This window comes from Syngnathus typhle, linkage group LG6, assembly GCF_033458585.1.
Source record: "Syngnathus typhle isolate RoL2023-S1 ecotype Sweden linkage group LG6, RoL_Styp_1.0, whole genome shotgun sequence".
In the NCBI taxonomy this organism is placed as follows: Eukaryota; Metazoa; Chordata; class Actinopteri; order Syngnathiformes; family Syngnathidae; genus Syngnathus; species Syngnathus typhle.
Window position 1 is genome coordinate 12,681,586 of NC_083743.1, and position 21,145 is coordinate 12,702,730.

The 21,145-nt window shown below is 43.8% G+C and overlaps 1 protein-coding gene across 3 annotated transcripts in view; it reads right to left on the bottom strand.

Annotated features, from left to right (window-relative positions):
* The window catches only part of si (sucrase-isomaltase), a 51,565-nt gene that overhangs the window by 19,195 nt on the left and 11,225 nt on the right, over positions 1-21,145 (bottom strand). For all 3 annotated transcript variants that reach the window (XR_009714734.1, XM_061281361.1, XM_061281360.1), the window contains exons 11-21: positions 20,316-20,447; positions 19,813-19,932; positions 18,000-18,113; positions 17,232-17,316; positions 16,421-16,538; positions 15,433-15,604; positions 7,034-7,150; positions 5,756-5,910; positions 5,522-5,606; positions 2,512-2,568; positions 723-847 (exon numbers count right to left, since the gene is read on the bottom strand). Coding sequence is in view for 2 of the 3 variants with exons in the window: in XM_061281361.1 (XP_061137345.1) it covers positions 723-847; positions 2,512-2,568; positions 5,522-5,606; positions 5,756-5,910; positions 7,034-7,150; positions 15,433-15,604; positions 16,421-16,538; positions 17,232-17,316; positions 18,000-18,113; positions 19,813-19,932; positions 20,316-20,447 (1,280 nt within the window). In the remaining variant the exon portion in view is untranslated. The remainder of the gene's footprint in view (positions 1-722; positions 848-2,511; positions 2,569-5,521; positions 5,607-5,755; positions 5,911-7,033; positions 7,151-15,432; positions 15,605-16,420; positions 16,539-17,231; positions 17,317-17,999; positions 18,114-19,812; positions 19,933-20,315; positions 20,448-21,145) is intronic.

A 21,145-nucleotide genomic window follows, 5' to 3' on the forward strand; every position in this document is an offset into this window, starting at 1 on the left:
ATGCAAGTTGAATAATTAAGATATGTGGCGTACTAATGGGTCATGCAAAGCCTTCAGATGATTAAAGTTTGATTTAAATATTATGATTAAGATATTATCCACATTATTAATACATACATCATTATGTATGTATGATCACATTTCCAATTTTAGCCATCAAGGATACAATTATGCATCTTTATGCCATTGTCACCAAGGGAACAGGCTGATTAGTGCAGGCCAGATCCCCCTCTCCCCAGGGGTGTAGTCCTAGTTCTCCTTGGGGACCTCCAGGCATTATCCATCCATCCATCCATCCATCCATCCATCCATCCATCCATCCATCCATCCATCCATCCATCCATCCATCCATCCATCCATCCATCCATCCATCCATCCATCCCTCCATCCATCCATCCATCCATCCATCCATCCATCCATCCATCCATCCATCCACAAGACTCTCAAAAGCTAGCCAACCATCATATAAAAAGTGTCCAATATTCGAGCAATCTCTAACTATACTATGGTACAATGGTTTGGGCCTATCTGGCACCTTTCTAGCCGCAAATTAGCTTTTCCACCTTCAGAAAAAAATTACAGTCTAATAGCTATCTCTTAGAGTAAAGAATGGAACCCCAATTGCTCTTATTGGGTACGGATGCATGCAAACCTGGCAACAGTCCAACCATGTTTTTTTTCGTTTTTTTACTTCAGTTCAAAGTGGTTTTGTAAGTCTGTACCTGTATGTGGTGGTGACAGCTGCTTTCTGCGTGGGGAGAACAGCACCGCCTCTTATATGTAAACCAAGCTTGTCACCCGGTAGATGCAGCTTAATTTTTTGTCTGCGCTCTGCCAATGGTTTCATCTGATTGGTAAGACAAGAGAATCTGTTTTACAAATTCTTAATGCACGTCTGAGTTTTCATACTGCGAGTACACTTGGTTATTTTGCTTAGTATACTAACCCAGCCACTTCTTATTAAAACGCCTTCTGAAGAGTCCTCCACGGTTCCTCTAAATCTCATTGCTGCATTGCTGCTGAGCCCTAGATAGTGCACACTTAATTTCTGATCTCCTGAGGCCTGAACTTTTATGGCAGGCCAAAACAATTTAAAAAGATCTTCTCTCAATCTCATCTAATTCGCCATCCTATTCTAGGTCCTGTTATCCTCTCATGTGATGCTCTAATTTTCTTTTCTCTGCGTTTCGATCGAAGTGTGTGCCATTTTTATTTATTTTTTTGTAAGTACAGTGCTATGGGTGTGTGGTATGGCTGTATTTCTTTATTTCTTACGTATGTTCTTATTTATTTTCACCATTGAGAGATATTTCATCCTTGTGGTAAAGCTACTATTTGAAAAACTTGAATTTTGTATCATTAAACTCCAAAACGGGAATATAAAATGCTTTTTGTTTTGGTTGTTTAAAGGTTAAGGTGTCTTTTGTTCTTCTAGTTATAGTTATTCCACTTTTCTTTCTTGCTGTTCCTCCAACATGTTCTTTTTCACTCATATTGATGCTTCTCTTTTCATTCCATATTGACCTTTGCTGTTAGTCCTGCACTTTTTGCTGCAGATCAATAGCTCCAGTTCCCTCGTCCTCCACCCTAGATAACCACTAAGAACCAACCCGAACATAGGAACCAGCAGCAACGAGAAATCTAATCGTCCATCTGATCAGCGACTGCTTTACAATGCCACTGTGACGTTCAAACTAAGATCCCAGAGGGACTCAGCACCTCTTTTATCCTTTCATAAGGGAGATGGTTCTCGGTTCTCGTCTGCACCCCCGATTTCACTCTATCTTTGTCTCCAGTCGCACTCTGTCTTATCTCTCTTGTCTCCATGTCCCCAACAAAGAGGTTCATGCGCAGACTTCCATGTGAAACTGTGTTCTTTGTGTGCTAATGCCTCTTAATACTGATAAACCCCCTCTGCAATCATTCTCTTGAGCATTACATTCACCATTTAATTGCACCTGTAGAACTGAAGCATTGTAGCTTGATAAATTAATCCAGCAGTGATGCAGCAGCAAAGAATACAGTTTAGCCTAATCATGATCTTCTTTCCCGTTGAGCCAGCTTATGATATTTACTTTTTGTTAAAGCTGTATGGAGGAGATGCTAATTTGGTGTTGTTGACATTTGTGAATCACTTGTTTTTGAATTGGATTACCCTATATGTCTGCACAGAGACTTAAATCATGTAATTGGGGTGCCCATGTTCTTAACTAAATGCTAAATAAACATTTTAATGTTGCTATGTGTTTGTCTCCGGTCCCTTTCCATCGCTGATGTCAATCTCAGACAGGTTTGATTATTGGTCTCCAAGATATAGTTTAAGTAAAAATACTTTTTTTTTGCAAAATTGGAAACAAATGACTATTTAAGGAAGATTTATGAGAGGTAAATTAATAAAAATAATCTTTAATACAGCAAATTGCATGTGTATGTTCTTAATAAATAATCCTTGCAAAAATATATTGAATTGAAATAGAAAATGTGATTCACAATGAGGATACAAAGTCTTACCGTCTCATAGTCATACCACAAAGCGTCTGGGATATATGCGTCCAACATAACCACGCCCTGCAAAAGAAAGACGTGTCAAGACTTGTCATGCATTAGCAAATTTTATTTTCAACCTTCCAACCATATTTCCTTTTCTTCCAGTCACGTTTTTGGTGAGTATGAATTACAGAGAACAAAGAGTAATGCCTTAATCTTGAACTTTCAGCCCATCAACTCATCCATCCATCCATTTTCTGTACCGCTTAGTCCCCACGGGGGTCGCGGGCGTGCTGGAGCCTATCCCAGCCGTCATCGGGCAGTAGGCGGGGGACACCCTGAACCGGTTGCGAGCCAATCGCAGGGCACACAGAGACAAACAACCATCTAACTGTGAGGCGGACGTGCTACCCAAGTGCGCCACCGAGCCGCCCATCAACTCATAATATATTTAAAATATGTGATGGTAGAAGCTAAAGTACACCACAAGGGAAGCATTTTAAAAATATTAACATAATGAGACATAATTACCTCAGATTAAGTCATTTTAAAGTCTATTGTGTGATCTGAGACTTTTACACCGCTTTTTGTGACATTTAAGACTATGATGCAACCGATGATGGAAAAAGACCATATCAAGTGACAACTGGCGACAATTTTTGATGGCTCAAGGTGGCAGACAGACAAGCGCAATCAATAGAAGAGCACCAGCCTTTTGATAGCGCTGTCAGATTATGGCTCTTCCTGACAGGGAGGAAGGCAGCAAAGATAGAGCATGGAATCAAGAAGCCACCCGAACCCTCCTTCTCAAAAAGCACCAATTTTGTCATAACAGTATGTCAGTGGTGTCGAGCCATGGTGCCTATCAAAAGCATGTCACGTGTCATCTCTTTAACAGCATGTTTTTTAAAAGACCAGACAACAACAAAAATATTGTTATATGTGTTTATATACCTTATTTTCCGCATTATAAAGTGCACCGGATTATAAGGCGCACCTTCAATGAATGGCCCATTTTAAAACGTTGTCCATATATAAGGCGCACCGGATTATAAGGCGCACCTTCAATGAATGGCCCATTTTAAAACTTTGTCCATATATATATAAGATATATACATTTGGCCCGCGGGCCGGACTTTGGACACGCATACTGTAGTGGCTCAATATTGGTCCATATATAAGGTGGACCTGATTATAAGGCGCACTGTCGGCGTTTGAGAAAATTGGAGGTTTTTAGGTGCGCCTTATAGTGCGGAAAATACGGTATTTATAAAGATGCGCTGCAATATGTATGTTTCAATTTCAAACAATGACTGCGTGAGCTTTTGGTTTTTGAAGGGTGACATTTAATCCAGAGCACAGGGTTGGGGGACTAATTTACCTTACTGTTACTATTTACTTTACTATTATTGTATGCATAGCAGTCACCATGTTGGCTAATGCGACAAAAAGAGAAAGGTTAAGTATTGCTGCTAGCATTGCTGCTAGTTGTGATTTGGAGACATAGGGCACGAGGCCCGTCTCCATGGTGACATGACCAAAGCAAACACTTTAAACCACAAGGTAGATTAGTTTGATATGCAATGCGGTACTATGATCAATAGATAGAGGTGAGACGATAGCAAGCAACATGGAAAGTGAGCAAGAGTAAGGTGACAGAGATCCTGCATGAAATGGAAAAAGGATCAGACAAAAGATTTGACAGCAGCTGATTAGGAGAATCAAGATAAGAAACGGAGCTCACATTTGATGTAAGCAAGAAAAAAAATTTAGCTGGAAAAAATTGGGCAAAAAGATGAGGTGGATGATGACCAGCGGGGATGAGGTGAAGCAAGTCAATAGATCTAGCCTGTTTTCTACAAAGATCAAGGTTAGTGCAGCTACTTGATCTGAAGGGTGGAGCTTGTGCATCATTAAAGCAATGGGTTGGTGGATGAATGGAATGCTGAATCGAGAAAGACAGTGAATTAAAGTTAAAGGTAATAGTGTAAAGTAGAAAATGAAGGGTTAACAGAAAGAAAAAGTGGGATTTAGCATTCAGCAAAGTATTCACATTTGATTGAAAGTCAGAGGTTTACGACGCTTTAAAGTTACATTTAAAAAATTGTTGTAAACCTTTTATACCTTTGTGTTTTGTGTGCAATAATTTTGCTGGAAAAAAATGTTTCATTGATTTTTTTCAACACTGAGCATTAAGTTATCTTCAATTATGCTTCACTGTCATTGTGTTTTACCTTGGCAGTTTTTTTGTTCCTGTTTGAGGAATGCTTATTCCTGTATACGAGAATGCTGAAGTAAAATAAGCCCCTGGTCCACAGATGGTGATGGAATAATTTGACTGCCACCACCAATGTTGACGTTGGTCAGTGCATCTGTTGTGTTCATGACCTTTGAAAACTTGAATTTACAAACTTTTGTTTTTATTCTTATTGGTTTCAGTGCAAACCTTTATGGTTTTGCCATAATCCCTTGAGAGCAGCACCTTGAAGTATTTTCAACTTTTCCACAATCACACCAATTGAAGTAACTTGATACAACCTATGAATCCAATTTACTCTCCCCCTGCATAATTAAAAAGGGGCCAAGCTAAATTGCTCATTAATCAGGCCACTTTGACATGACCGCAATCGTTGAATCTGTGCACATACAGAGATCCATGTACACTCCAGCGCAGTACAGAAAACTTAGCACTTGCACATTACTACGCGCACTCGCACACACACTTCCATCTACACTTCTAATCTGCTTGTAATGAGGTCAGTGCTCTCATTAGAGCTGAGAGAAAAGAGGGAGGGTATGGAAGAGGAAGAAAGAGGGATGAGAGGAGGGGAGGGCAACAAAGCAAATCCCATGTCATGTTTTCCCAGTGGAGGTCAATGTGTGTGTGTGTCAGATGAGCTGGTCTTCCAATCTGTACGGCACATACGGCCTTAAAAATGTCCCATTTCAAATGTCCTGGTCTCGAGGGGTCAGTAGTTTTAGTGATCTACGATCCGTGTGGTTGCGCACATATTTGTTGTTCGTGTTGACTAACCGGGTCCAGTACAGGTGTGATGAGCAAGTGTTTCCCCCAGAGAAACTGGCGATCCACATCCCAGGTAGCTTTGTCAGAGTAAAACCTTAAGACCAGAAATAAACAATAAAATACCGTTCATTAACATCCAGAAAAAAATGCATCATAAATTAAACAGAGTAACTGAGAAAAAAAAGTTAATTTCCTGGAAGTAACACTCATGTTGTGGGATCTGTAATATTCAAAATGACTTACTCATGCATGAGGGGACGTACTACGGTCTCCCCTGTGGTGCTGGCTTTGAAGAAGAGTGTGTAGAGATACGGAAGCAGTGTGTAACGAATCCTCAGGTAGTGTTTGGAGCTCTCCACCAGAAGTGAGCCTGCCCCATATGCTGCTGGATCCTGAGGCTGCAGACAACATCTATTACTGAGATGCGTTTTGATGAGCAAGAACCTCACTTCCCCTCTGATTTGTTTTAAGGGGAAGCACATTCATGTACTTACAAGTCAGCCTTGCAAGTTGCACTAAATTTCTCACATTTAAATATGAAATTGTTTATTTTATTTTCATTTCTTGGAAACATGGGAAGAAAAAGCGAAAAATAAATCTTTCTGAATTATTTGTTTTGACAATCTGAAAACATAATATGATGATTATTGATTATTGGTTATGTTTCTAGGTCATGAGACACTTTTGTGGCCTTAATAAACATGGAAATGTCACGTCTGCTGCCAGAGCCTTTATTTTCTTGTTTTTCATCAGTAACGGTCTGACTTTTCTACCCACTCCTTTGTGCTCATCTGTAATAAATAATCAGTGTTGGATGTCAGTATAAACACTGCTCTTGTCTCATTGAGTGGCTTCTCTCTGACTGTTAAGTCTCATCTCATTTGCGGCATTCATGTCACAGCAAGTCAAGTCCCAATCCCTAACTTATTTGTCAAAAGAATGTCATAAATTCTGCATCCGCATTGTAATGGTGAGGCCAATCTACAATAATGGTCACAAAGTACAAGAGCTGTATATTACCACGCTGTAAAAGACAAATCAAAAGGTATAACCAAAGCAAATTCATTATGTAGACAGTGGTAATTTTCATTTCTATAAGAAATACGTTTTCAGAATCAATCAATACACTTTATCCGACAGTCTGCAACTAGTTGGTTAGGTTTTTATCAGAGCCAACATATTTTGAAATGCACTTGCACTGATTGCATTTGCTGTCCTTTGTGATTACTACTGATATGTGTTAAATTGTTACTTAGCATTGTTGACCAACCAGTTGAGATGACAACAGTTTCTCTAGAATTAATTATTTCCAAATTCAATTGTCTACTCGGGTAAAAATAGTTTGAGCTTGTCTGAGTGCAAGAAGTTGATTGCCTTCAGGCATAAATGCTATTGTCAGTGAATTACCGACCCCTTCCATTATTCATGTCTCTTGTACTTAATTCTCTTCTACACCAATTTATTTAAGATGGATGGTTTAATACCGCAACGAAAGTGCAACATGACCTAAGAGCACACTACCTTGTAGCCCTGAGCATTGTGGTTGCGGCTGAAAGGATAGAAAGCTCCCACTTGCATCCAGCGACGGCATAATTCTTCACTTGAGTCGTCAAAAAATCCACAGATGTCAGCTCCAATCTGAAATGCATGAAATCATTGTATATTTATTATTCTTGCTGTCCTCCTGCGAGAAAATGGTACCCAAACAGTAAGGTGTAGAAGTATTTAGACACAGTCCACATCATACGTTTAGCGAACATTTGCAACCTTGAAAGAAAGCGGATGAATTACGATGTGGACGCAGTATTCAGCACTTTCAGAAACACTCGCAATTGTTCGCCGCTCAGTGGGATGGTTTAGCACCTTAAAAAAGAGACTTTCTATGTATTCCAGACTGCTTGAGCACTATTGTTTACTATTGCCCATGGTTTACAACAAACTCAGTTGGTGGGAATTGATCAAAATCCCATTTGTCTGTCTTATTTTTCTCCCTGTCAATGTTAGAAATGTGTATTGTGTGTGTGAATACAGAAGAACCTTAAAGTCACACCTTGTCGTCAGTGGCATATTAAGACCACAGAACTGATTGTGTGCGGGTGCGTGTGTGCGTGTGTGTGTGCATGCGTGCGTGCGGGTGTCATGAACTCAGCAGTGTGCTCAACACAGTGCGTGTGTGAGGTATGTCAGATGTGCTAATGCTGCAGGAAAATAAATGTTTTTTCATATTCTTTACGGATGTCATTTGAGGTAGACTTGCCCTCTCTGTCTCAGCATTGGGATCAATTACCAGCTAAAAGTGTTCCGAATGCCAGAATTGCATGGTAATTAAGAGGAAACTTGAAGGAAGTGTTTTATTGCCTCTGAGTAAGCATTCTGACTAACCTTGGCTGCAATTCCGAACTGTGAGTTCACAAAACCCTGAGAATTTATCTTGTCTCGAGCCCACTGATTTTCTCCAAGCCAAGTGCGTTTGGGGAAGGGTATGCGTTTGATGTGACAAAAACCAGAAGTGCCAAGGCCGAGAGAAACAAACAAAGCATATTGTACAAAAGGCTGTGACATCGTTTGCATGTTGTGTTGTTCTATGTGCATGTCTGTGTTGGCAGCGGCTCTGCCTATTTTCCCGCTCCGCATGTCACGTGATTCCATGGGGTGACGCGGCGTTCTCTGCGCATGAGCAGGGCACTCCGGAAGAGAGCAGTTCGCGGTATGGTGGGGTAGAAGTTTTCTAGTTATAGTTGAAGCAAGTAAAAAAGCCGAGTTCATGACCAAAAGACTCCGCAATCATTCCGCAATTCTATCAATCTGCAATTCTATTATGACCTTCAATCCTGCTACTCAATAAACCTGTCCATCCCTCCATCTACCTTTTGGCCATTCCCTGTGTCCAAACGTCCTTTGCTGCCTCCTGTATTCTGACCGATACACCATCTTGTACACTATATACCCCCAGATCTAGCGTATTATCCTCCCCAACATTGGGCGCCAAATCCTCCTTTACATTGTGGTCCTTCGAGCCGGATATAGTGTTCAGGATGGAGCAAGATCAAGAAAGACACCTGGATGTGAGGCCAAAACGTCGGACGCACCCCCCAGCTTGGATGCAGGACTTCGAGGTGGACTACGTGGGATATGAGCACAGCGGCCAACCACGTTGGGACTCGTTTACACCGACCCCAACAGGCAGACCGTCATACCCACAGCAGGGACTAGTCCAGACGATCTCCTTGCGTGCACCTCAATTTCACCCGGAGAGCTTCGAGGATGCTGCTCAGTATAGAGCCCCTCAGCTAGCCTCAAGCTTCACCCGGAGGAGGAATGCGGATGATAGAACCTTATCTGCACCTGTCCAGTCATACCAACAACAGCCAAACCAGGACCAGTACCACCCGAACCGCCACACCGTACAAGATGGGAATGCGGTTCTGCGTGAGACTCACGAAGCCATCCATGCCGGACTGAAGGAGCTAAATAAAGCCCGTAGTGACCTTCAGCAGCTGATTGACGTGGCCCACTCTCTAAGAATAGGCATGAGTCAAGTGAACATCCCTCTACCAGCATGTTCCAGTCCCAAACCACCTGATGGGGCCGTCACCACGAGCAACAGCTCGAGATTCACTGAGTCAGAGGAAGAGGAGGATTGGCCTGCTCCTCCGCCATGGCCTGAACCCGAGGAAGCCCTAAACGCCAACCTCAGTGCCTTGAATCTGGGAGCTCATCAGCTACCTCCTTACCCGACTCCACCGGAGACCAAGCCTCTACACTACAGGCCTCAGCCACAACCAGCCCAATTCCGTCATCCACAGTTCATTCCTTCTAGCCGTGAGTCCTCCCACGTTCCTCCTGTACCGCCATGTAACTTACCCTTACCTCTAGGAGCACCCCCAACTGGTCAATCACATCTTCAAGTGCCACATTCTCACAGAACCACCCCTTACATGCAACCTCCATACCCAGAGCCAGTGTACAGAGGACCCCAACCTACCATTCCCAAGTTCACTTTCCCGGACCCTAGTGAGTTCGCCCGGCTACGTATAGCATTAGAGAACCTCCTCCCCTCCAATGCTACAGAACTCTTCAAGTATCAGGTACTAGTAGACCATCTTAAGTTAGAAGAGGCCAAACTGATATCTGACGCCTATCTAAACTCTCCAACACCCTACACGGACACCATGACAGCTCTCTATGACAAATATGGTCAACCTCATCAGCTTGCCCTAAAGAAGATATCCAGCGTCCTGGACGGCCCAGAGGTCAGGCGGGGTGATCCAATGGCGTTCCAGAAATTTGCCCTTCAAATACAATCACTGGTGGGTCTCCTCCAGACCTTGGGCCACGAAGGAGAAGTTGAACTAAGCTGTGGCTCTCACGTAGCTCGCCTACTGAGTAAGCTTCCGCCTGAACAGCGAGCCGATTTCCGCCGTTCCCAGCCCACTCGATCTGGAGCCACATCCACCTTGCGGGACCTGTCAGAGTGGCTTCGCCACGAGTCATGGTGTCAGGACTTTGACGATCCTACCAGTAGCCGGAGCTCCAAGGAGAGGCAGAGCACTAAATGGAACATTCGTCCTGTGGCTAAGCAAACAGCAGTCCTGCATAGTAGCCAGGAGCCCTCAGTGAAACTAGCTAAAGAGAAACCTGTCAAAGGGAAAGACAAGTCCAAGGTATACTGTGCCTATTGTGAGAGTACAGACCACTACCTCAGCCAGTGTAGTGGTGTAGCCCAGCTCACCAAAGACGAGCTGAAGAGGTGGATCCAAGAGCACAAGCGGTGTTGGCGCTGTGCCCGCCGACACTTCGCCGCTCAGTGCGACCTCAAGAAACCCTGTAACCTTTGTCAAGGCAAGCACCTTCTCGCTCTCCACGAGATTAACATAAGACCTGAGAAAGTTAAGGATGACTCACCTCCAAAGGCTGAAAGCTGCCTGACTACCTGTGCCTCCGAGTCCTTCTACCTTGACCGACCACATGTGGGGAACCGAGTCATGTTGAAGGTGGTGCGAGTACACGTGCACTATGGTAGTCAGAAGTTAGACACCTACGCTATACTGGATGATGGGTCTGAGAGGACTATGCTGCTCCCCACCGCTGCTAAGTCCCTAGCCCTTAACGGCGCTCCCGAAGACCTCCCACTGCGCACAGTGCGCTCGGACATCCAAGTCTTGCATGGCCATACAGTGTCATTCCGGGTCTCCTCTCCCACCAACCCTAATATTATGTTTAAGATCACTGATGCCTTTACAGCCAGCCATCTTAATCTAGCCCCACATAGCTACCCAGTTAGCCACCTACAGAGGAAGTTCAAGCACCTGCGTGGAATCCCTATTCCTACCTTCCGAGAAGTAAAGCCCTTGCTTCTCATAGGTTCAGACCAGCCCCACCTCGTAACCCCCATCGAGCCTGTCAGGCTTGGTCCTCATGGTAGCCCAGCAGCTGTCCGCACTAGACTGGGGTGGACCATGCAGGGCCCGTGTCAGTCGACGGGGCGGCCAGCTCACCCAGCTCAATGCCTGTTCACCTCTGTTCCACCACCCATGGATGATCTCTACAGGCATGTGGAGAGACTCTGGCAAGTGGATACAGTCCCCTACAGGCCAGAGAGGGAAGTGACACGATCCAAGCAGGATCAGCAAGCCATAGCCCTGCTGGAGACGAAGACAGGACGTACCGAGGTGAGTGGCATCCTTAGATACGCTACTCCCCTGTTACGCCATGCGGCTATGCCACTATTGCAAGCACCGAAAGACTCAGTTATGGCCCTGCTGCGCAGCACTGAGAGACGCCTCCTTAAGAACCCTGAGCAGGGACAAGCATACCAAGCGGAGATGCGGAAACTCATCGAGTCAGGCGCAGTGCAGGAAATTAGCGAGGACACCTCATCAACGGAGAGCTGGTTTATCCCCCATCACCTCGTGACCCATAACGGGAAGAACCGCCTCGTCTTTAACTGTTCTCATCAATTTTTGGGCCAGTCCCTTAATCAGTTCCTCCTACCAGGCCCCACTCTAGGTGCCTCACTGCTAGCGGTCCTATTGAGGTTCCGAGAAGGTCCCATTGCAGTTAGTGGGGACATTAAAGGGATGTTCCACCAGGTCCGTCTCCTCCCTGAGGATCGCCCCCTTCTGAGATTCTTATGGCGAGACCTAGAGGTAGAACAACCACCCAAGATCTTTGAATGGCAGGTCCTCCCCTTTGGGACCACCTGTAGCCCATGTTGTGCGACATACGCCCTGCAAAGCCATGTCAAGGATCCCAGTAAGTCAAACGATGACATGAGGTTCTCCGTGGAGCACTGTTTCTATGTCGACAACTACCTGCAGAGTGTGGCTACACCCAGCGAAGCAAAGGGTCGGGTGGACCGGCTCAGGAAACTCCTCGCCTCGGGCGGCTTCGAATTGCGACAGTGGGCTTGCAATGACCCAAATGTTCTCAGCCACCTACCTTCAGAGCTCAGATCCACCAGTCTAGACCTGTGGCTAGCCCAAGATAAGTCCAACCCGTTTGAGTCGACCCTGGGCCTCAGCTGGAACTGGCAGGCAGACTCCCTAGGCTACAAGCAGCGGTTAGTCCCTTACGAGGTACCAACCTTGAGGAACATTTATAGAGTCCTAGCCTCACAGTACGATCCATTGGGATACCTGCTGCCATTCTCCATTCGCGCCAAGCTCATCCTAAGACAGCTGTGGGACAAGCAGCGAGGTTGGGACGATCCTAACCTCCCTCCTGACCTGCTACAGGCTTGGTCCTGTTGGGAGGCGGAGCTCAAGCATCTGCCGGCCATTACCATGCCACGTCCGTATGCGCCTGCGGATAGCCACCGCGAAGGGACCATTCGGCAAGTGCACATCTTTGCTGACGCCTCAGAAAAGGCCTACGGGGCTGTAGCCTTCCTCCGAACCGAAGACAACCAGGGTAAGGTACATTTATCCTTTGTTCTGGCTCGCTCCCGCATAGCCCCTAAGCGTGTGCATTCTGTACCTCGCCTTGAGCTGTGTGCGGCTCTTGTAGCAGCGCAGTTGGCTTCCACCCTCAAGAAAGAGCTTGCTCTCCCAGTACACAGCACAGTATTGTGGTCTGACTCTACCACTGTACTCACCTGGCTACACTCGCAATCCTGTCGATACAAGGTGTTTGTAGGGTCAAGAGTAGCTGAGATCCAGGAGCTTACGGAAGGCTTTGTTTGGCGCTACGTAGACTCAGACAACAACCCTGCCGACGACCTGACAAGAGGGAAGACATTGATATCCCTGTTGGAGCCCAATCGATGGTCACAAGGACCCACCTTCCTTCTACAGGGTCCAACCACCTGGCCAGAAATGCCACACGGTATTCCACCTGATGATGCCGCTGAACTAAGGAAAGGTACGTTCTGTGGGTCCACCGTCACCTCACCTGACATTGCCATTCTACAAGACAAGACGTGCAACACCTGGCAGGAACTCATGGACGCTACTGCAAGGGAGCTTCATGGCCAGGCCCCTCCGATCTACTCACCTACCGCTGAAGAATACCGACAAGCTGAAGTACTCATCCTTCAACGAGCCCAGAAGCAATCCTTCCCAGACGATTGTGCTCAGCTGTCTGCAGGGAAGCCTGTTAAAACTTCGAGTCGACTTCTTACTCTAGCGCCAGTCACCGACACCTCCATCGACCTAATCAGAGTAGGAGGCCGGTTACGCCGTCTAGAGGGCCAGAACGAGGTCACCCCACACCCTATCGTCCTCGACGCCTCACACCCTGTGACCCGCCTGCTCATAAAGAAATATGACCAGGACCTTAAACACCCAGGGCCAGAGCGAGTCTTTGCAGAGTTGCGGAGGACCTATTGGATCATTCACGGCCGTGAAGCAGTTCGTCGCTATCAACGTTCCTGTGTAGATTGTCAGCGCTGGCGGGCCAAGCCTTCCATACCTAAAATGGCTGACCTCCCAACCGCACGCCTCCAGTTGCATAAACCTGCCTTCCACGCCACTGGCATGGACTGTTTCGGTCCCATGTTAGTAAAGGTTGGACGACGCCATGAGAAACGCTGGGGTCTCATCTTCAAGTGCTTGACCACCAGAGCGGTACATCTGGACCTCATACGAAATATGGACACCGATGCTTTCCTGATGGCTTTGAGGCGATTCATTGCCAGAAGAGGAACCCCCTCGGAACTGTGGTCAGACCACGGGACCAATTTCAAGGGGGGAGAGAAGGAGCTTCGGGAAGCCTTCACAAGTATGTGTCCAACCCTACAAAGTCAACTCGCTCCACGTAAAATCAAATTCAACTTCAACCCCCCAGCAGCCCCTCACTTTGGTGGAGTATGGGAGAGAGAAGTACGAGCAGTCAAGTCTGCACTCCGCACCTGTCTAGGTACTGAGCCTATCCATGAGGACGTCCTCTCCACCGTCCTGTTGGAAGTGGAGGCCATTCTCAACTCAAAACCTTTGGGCTATGTGTCTGCTGACCTGTCTGACGTCGACCCCGTGACCCCCAACAGCCTCCTACTGGGGCGGCCTGATGGATCACTCCCCCAGATCGTCTACCCGAAGAGCGAAATCCTGAGCCGAAGGCGCTGGCGGCACTCCCAAGTCCTTGCCGACCAGTTTTGGTCAAGATTCATCAGGGATTACCTACCGGGATTGCAAACAAGACAGAAATGGCAAGCCTCCCCCCCCGACCTCCTGGAGAAGTCAGTGGTCATGATCACCGAGCCACAGTTACCCCGTGCCATGTGGCCTATTGGTCATGTGACGAAGATTCATCGCAGTGACGATGGCCACATAAGGTCAGCTGATGTCGACATTAAAGGGCGGCAGTACACCCGACCAGTAGCTCGACTGGTGGTGCTACCAGCCCTCCCAGCGGAAGTGACTCAGGACTCTCATAAAGACTGATGAGCCTTTGTTTGAAACAAATGTGCCCTGCACATTTGGGGGCGGCTGTACAAAAGGCTGTGACATCGTTTGCATGTTGTGTTGTTCTATGTGCATGTCTGTGTTGGCAGCGGCTCTGCCTATTTTCCCGCTCCGCATGTCACGTGATTCCATGGGGTGACGCGGCGTTCTCTGCGCATGAGCAGGGCACTCCGGAAGAGAGCAGTTCGCGGTATGGTGGGGTAGAAGTTTTCTAGTTATAGTTGAAGCAAGTAAAAAAGCCGAGTTCATGACCAAAAGACTCCGCAATCATTCCGCAATTCTATCAATCTGCAATTCTATTATGACCTTCAATCCTGCTACTCAATAAACCTGTCCATCCCTCCATCTACCTTTTGGCCATTCCCTGTGTCCAAACGTCCTTTGCTGCCTCCTGTATTCTGACCGATACACCATCTTGTACACTATATACCCCCAGATCTAGCGTATTATCCTCCCCAACATTGGGCGCCAAATCCTCCTTTACACATATACAGCAACACCACCTGATGAATGCCTGGACTCTGCAAATAATTCTGTTTTCGCAGAGCTATTCAGAGTTTCCGTTTTGAAAGAACAGTGAGAGGCATTCTGTACATTTTTAGCTGGTAAAGATGCTGGTGACGATAGTGTTATCCTGTTTATCATCAAATTGAATGTCTATGTTCTGATGTCAAGTGTACTTTATGGGCCAGTGGGTCCCATTGGCCCCCATGTCAGTCCAGCACTGACTATTGTTCAGACAAATAAACGTTGATGAATGTAATTGGTTAATTAAAGTTTGAAAGGAGAGGGAATTGTGGTTGCTGAGATCTGCCATATTGAGGCAGATATTGTGGAAAATAAAGGAATGCTAATGAAGATGAGTGAGAATCGTGCGAGGGAAAGCAATACAACAGCATCAATGTCTAACAACTTTGTAGCTCCTTCATGGCAACTAGTAGTTTCTAGTCATTGTATCCGAGGCCAATGAACAGATAATAAGAGCAGTTTGATCTTAAATGAAAGTTCAGAACTCACATATGGAATTCCAAATAGACCAAACTCTAGCATGCCGGGGATGGCCCATTTTATGTCATTCCAGTTGGCAGCATTGTCCCCCAGCCAATGACCTGAATATTTCCCTACACCCGGAAAGGAGGAGCGGGTCAGCATCAGAGTACGGTTCCCACCAAACACACGCTGCAGAGCTCTGAGGTCACAGAGAGAAAAAGCAAAGTGGTCAAAGATGATTTACATGAATATAGAGCCTCAGGACACGTGATTTGGTTGAATACACAGACAGAGATTGTGATTATTTATATCTACATACGTCATGCTTTTCCTTGAAGGAAATCGAAGCTGAATTGATTTTCTCAAATATTCAGAACCCACTTATGTTTACACTGCACTAGTTTCATTAGGTACTTTAAACATCTATTGCTTTCTCTGAGGCAAATGTGAAAAAAATATTGATAATAATAAATAAAATTAAAGCTGAACTAGAGTCAAAAACGATTTTCGTGCCCTTAATAGTCTAAACACAATGTTCTCATCAATATTGTGGTGATGGAATAAAAATTTAGCAGATTAATCCACCTGCTTAAAACATTCTACCACTTCTGTAGTTTGTGATAACATCAGAGCTCACCTTTTTTTCTGGGATTTGGTTAGAAGTTTAGAGAGAAAAAGATTGAGAGAGCAGACTTAGATGGTTAGGGACGCGTCGAGAGATAGTAAGTATAACGGTAGCAGGGTGAGAGAAAGAGAATGTTGATAGTTGTAGTTAGGGAAGACACAAGGGAAGTTGCTGTTAGGGAGGAAGATGCAGAAGTGCGGTGGATTTTTATCTCATTAATTCTGGACTATCGTTTTTAACCCACCGAAATTACATAGATTAAGATGCAACTATTTTTATAACTCCACTGCGTATTTTGCTCTAAATGGTCCTCATTGGTCTAAATAGATTTTAGCCAGTTGGCTTCCAAAGCACAAGTTGGCGAAACACAAATATTGATTTTGCACTCACTTTTCAGTAGCCAGCACCATGGAGTAGCCATAGAGACTGTGAACATCATAGTGGTTCCCCCAGGCCTGCTTGGCATCCATACACAGAGTCTTACTATACATCACCTCATCTATAATCTCTGTTGGAAGGAAAAATTATGGCAGTGATGGGTAGGAATAGATAAGATGGTGAGCCAGTTTACACTATCATACAGATCCGCTAACTGTGAGTGATGACAATACGCTATAATCAACAAACCCTCGTTTGCGGTATATAGTCTCAGTCCATTATTAGAGATATTTGTCCGGGTACATACAGGTGTCATGACGTACAACTCAAATTTCCTGTTATTTTCTGTGCATTTTCTTGTCTAGTTGAATTTCAGATACCAAGAGTCACCCATTAAAATGATACGTTTCACTTAAGTCACTTGTTCCTACTACAGTTGAAGGCAGACCCACTCAGCTGGAATAGGAACAAATTGTTGCCAGATGTTTTTTTTGTCTTTTGCAGGACTGGCTGTTTGTACAACATTTCCACTTTACCCGTGCAACTGTAAAGAAGGGAATCAATCAGATTAACGGGTACACGGCAGAAGAAAAAAGCCAGTGCATTGGAAAGTAATGTCCAATTTTGCAAAATTAGATAATGGTGGTTCTCTTATAAAGCATACCACATTACGTTGTTTACACAATCACCTGAATAATGTGATGACTCCAGAAATTGGACAGGGTAAAGAGTAAAAATGACTCAGGAGCCAGGCCTTTGAAATTCTGCGACAGACTGCTGTACAGAAATTGGATGTGATGGTTGATGGGAGAATGTCTCTTACTTGGAGTGTAAGGAGGATAGTTCAAGTTATTATCGTCACAGCCCTTAGTTGATCCTTTCTTGAAGTTAGCCACTTCATTCATGTCCTGCAATAGGATGAGCCATAATTAGGAACCAATATACCTTCAAAAATTGCAATTATCAATAAAATGATGGATATAGGGGTTGCTAGTTAAAACTGAAGGAGCAATACTAATAGTACTACAATACTAATAGTACTATTCACTTGTAATATTAACTTTTTTCAACTAAAAAGATTGTTTCTTGAAGACAGTTGTTTTGATTGACAGAGGTAGATGAGCAATATTTTTTTTTGTGCTTGTAGTTTGCAGTACAGTAGTGGAGAACTGTCCAGCATTTTGATGTGAACAACGTTTGCTGCTCTTGTGTGGCTAAATAGAGTGAGTTAGTTAAAATTAGAGAACTATAAAGCAACATAGACAGAAGAGTCAAAATCCATCCATCCATTTTCTATACTGCTTGCCCCCACGGGGGTTGAGGGCGTGTTGGAGCCTATTCCAGCAGACATCGACCAGTAGGCGGATTCTCATACTTGGAAAAAATACCATCCATTATACTTTGTACAGATACTTGCTGATGTTGGACGTAAACATTTGGCAAACCCATGCTAAGTTAGACAACCTAATTAGCACTTTGACTTTTTGAGCTCTTATTTCGGAGCTCATTTGATTAATGAATGTCTGGCTTGTTTAAAAAAAAAAAGAATCTGAAATTAACTTTGGTAATACAATTTTCAAATCAGACTCACTATCCAGAGGGCATCATGTTTGATCTTCCGCGAGAATCTTTCATACTCATCAACCCACCAGTCGATGCAATTTTGGCTGGTGTAATCTGGAAACACAGTCTCTCCTGGCCACACCTGAAAGGGACGAAGAGCGTTTGGAGTAAACGCCAACAATAAGTATTCTATCTCCAACAAAAGGGGAAAACAACATACAAAGTGTCAAAAGTTTTTAAAAAATGGTAGGAGAGAAACTACTCAAGTGTAAGAATCCAAGAAAGAACGCTGCTGAGAGGGGAACGTATTAGAGCTCTAGATGTGACCATGTGATCTGAGGCATCCTGTATATCATGCTCAAAGGAAAATGATTTATCCGCTTAGAATGAAAGTGATTTCACTTCTTGGTCTCTGTACGCAATTATGGCTTGTGAGGAATAGCCTTCTAGACAGAGTCATTCTCAAGGTTGGTCTACTTTTCTCAGACTTCCTGCAACAATAAAGTAGTTAGATGCCTTGGTGCATGAATCATGCCTTTGCATGGGCTTGGTAAACACACACACACACACACACATACAAACACAGTCTACTTTTTTACTTTCAGGCAGATGTTTCTGGCAGGTGGCGAGAATGCCATGGTTCTTTGATGCTTGCAATTTTTTAAATTCTGTGCTTTCTCTCTTTTACTGGATTATTTTCCCCTTCCAAATCTGTTACCTTTTGTAGCCGTATACTGCCCAGCTGCCTACTTTCATACTCCTTGTGTATAGTTCAGTACTTATAAGTACTTCAAAGTATAAATGCCAAGAATAAAGGGTGTATTTATATTTTAGAAATAAATAGGATGACATTTTACGTGAATATCAAATTTCCCCACACCGAAATAATTATAATTTTGTATAAAGCGCTGTCTTGCTCTCTCTCTCTCTCTCTCTCTCTCTCTCTCTCTCTCTCTCTCTCTCTCTCTCTCTCTCTCTCTCTCTCTCTCTCTCTCTCTCTCTCGCTCTCTCTCTCTCCCTCTCGCTCCATGCTTAATCTGCGATGTAGCAATGTAGAACATTTTAAGATTAAATACTAATGTGGAATCAATGCATATGTTTGACCTGTTACAAGCAGCATGAAAAGGCGATTAGCAGTGGGACTGCACTTAATCGTGTGCATAATCAAAACAAGGCTGTAAAAGCATAAGAGCTACGGAAGTTTATCCCTCAAACATCCACCCTTCACAGTGGGTATGAGCCTTTTAAAAACAAGCTGTGCATGCGAATGGGCAGAAAAAAGCACACTAGGGGGTTGAACTTCCATTAGGGTGTGTTATGGTTTGATGGAAATTAGGACAAACTAGTCACCCAGACATTAGTGTGCATACAAAATACACTTGCTTCAGAGATGACCTACTCTAAATTACATAGGATCACAACAAATTTCTACCATGGTCCATCTATCCATCTCCTATAGTACTTGGATTACAACATGAACATGAGGCTAACAGACGCATTTTTTTGTATGACTTCCGACTAAATCCTCCAGTGAACTCAACTACAATCAACAGAGATTCCTTATTTGTTATGCTGATTGCAATGTTCAAATGGAAGATTAAGCATAATTACAATTTTGTAATGATCATGTACAGTGTGATACTCATTTTACTCATGTCTAATCTTGTTTAACTTGTGTTTGTGTACTGAACATAGATTGTGCATTTATTTCATTTGGACAAATGACTTGCTAATTATAAGACATCATTAAAATAACTAAGCAGTCCGTGTTTAATGGAGATAAGAACACAATTACTGTCACATGACCAGTATTATTTAAGCCCTGTGTATTTTTATCTCACCTCTCCCAATAAAGGTGTATTGCCATCTTTTTCGGTGACCCAGGCTTTCTTTTCAGTCCCACGGTCAAATGACTCATATGGCGCACCCCCAACTCGTGTGCTGGTGGCAATAGCGGGATCCTGGCAAACACAAATACATACAGTATACCCATAAGGGGAAACATGCCATTAAACTGCATGAATCAACTCACAATGAATAAAAACAACGTAATGATGTGAATACTGGGATATGACACTGGATCATTTGGTAATCAAGTCAGGACTCTGCAGTCAAAATACGTCAATGTTATTTTAATTGACATTTAATAGCTAAAACTAAATTACCACCTTTTCTCAAGGTAATTTGGCCTCTAATAAAATTGAGTCAACAAAAGGCAACAACATATTAGTTGTGTTAGAAAACTAATATGTGGTGCTTTTATTAAATGGCTGTTTATTTCTTTTCAAAGCTCTTTTTTTTAGATAAAATTGATGTGCTTCATTGATGCTGGGGTGTTTCCTACCAGGATGAGGATGTATTTCTGTCCCTTCTCGTGAAGGTAGTCAGCAAACTGAGGCAGCTCACTAAACTTGACTTTATCATAAGTGAAGTCTTTCTTATCCTCCATGTAGTCAATGTCAGTATACTGGATTTCCTGCATAAGGTTGTTCCAGACAAAATGACATACATAAACACAATTTTCCTGTGAGACCAACAGTAAAATCGTATGTAAAAGAAAAGCCTTCAAAAAAAATCTAGTATGCAAGGAATCATGAAACCACAAATTTAATACCCAATTGTGTCACTGTTCAAAGATAAGAATGTACAGTGTGCTTTTTATTTTTGTTTGAAAACTAAATAGCCATTTTTTTAATAAAAAAGGAAATCCAATACAATTTGAACAAGACAATGACTTGAAATTCTCTTTGGAAGCACGTTTTTCATTGAACAATGACACTGGGTATTGCGCTTCAAAAAGCTTGGACTGCTGCATGATGAAGAGGACTTCACAAGCTGATCCGCAAGTTGACCTCATGCATAAACAAGAGAGACTGAGTAAGCATGGAACGAAGGAGGGGCTCTTGTGTTCCGACACTGAAGAAGAAGGCTTTGGTTGGTTTAGTGCGTAGGTCGAGTAAGATGAAGATTGCGATCAATTACTTTGCTGGAAGGCTACTTTGTAACTAGCCGTGTTTGGCAGGAATAAAATATTTTTAAAAAAAGAAGAAAAAAAATATTTACTGGTGTTTGAATTAATTTCAATCTATTTGTGCGATGTCTGTCTTTGTAAATATCCAATAAAACTAAGTCACTATGTTCAGTCAGACTCTTCTGTCAATTGACATCAGGAGT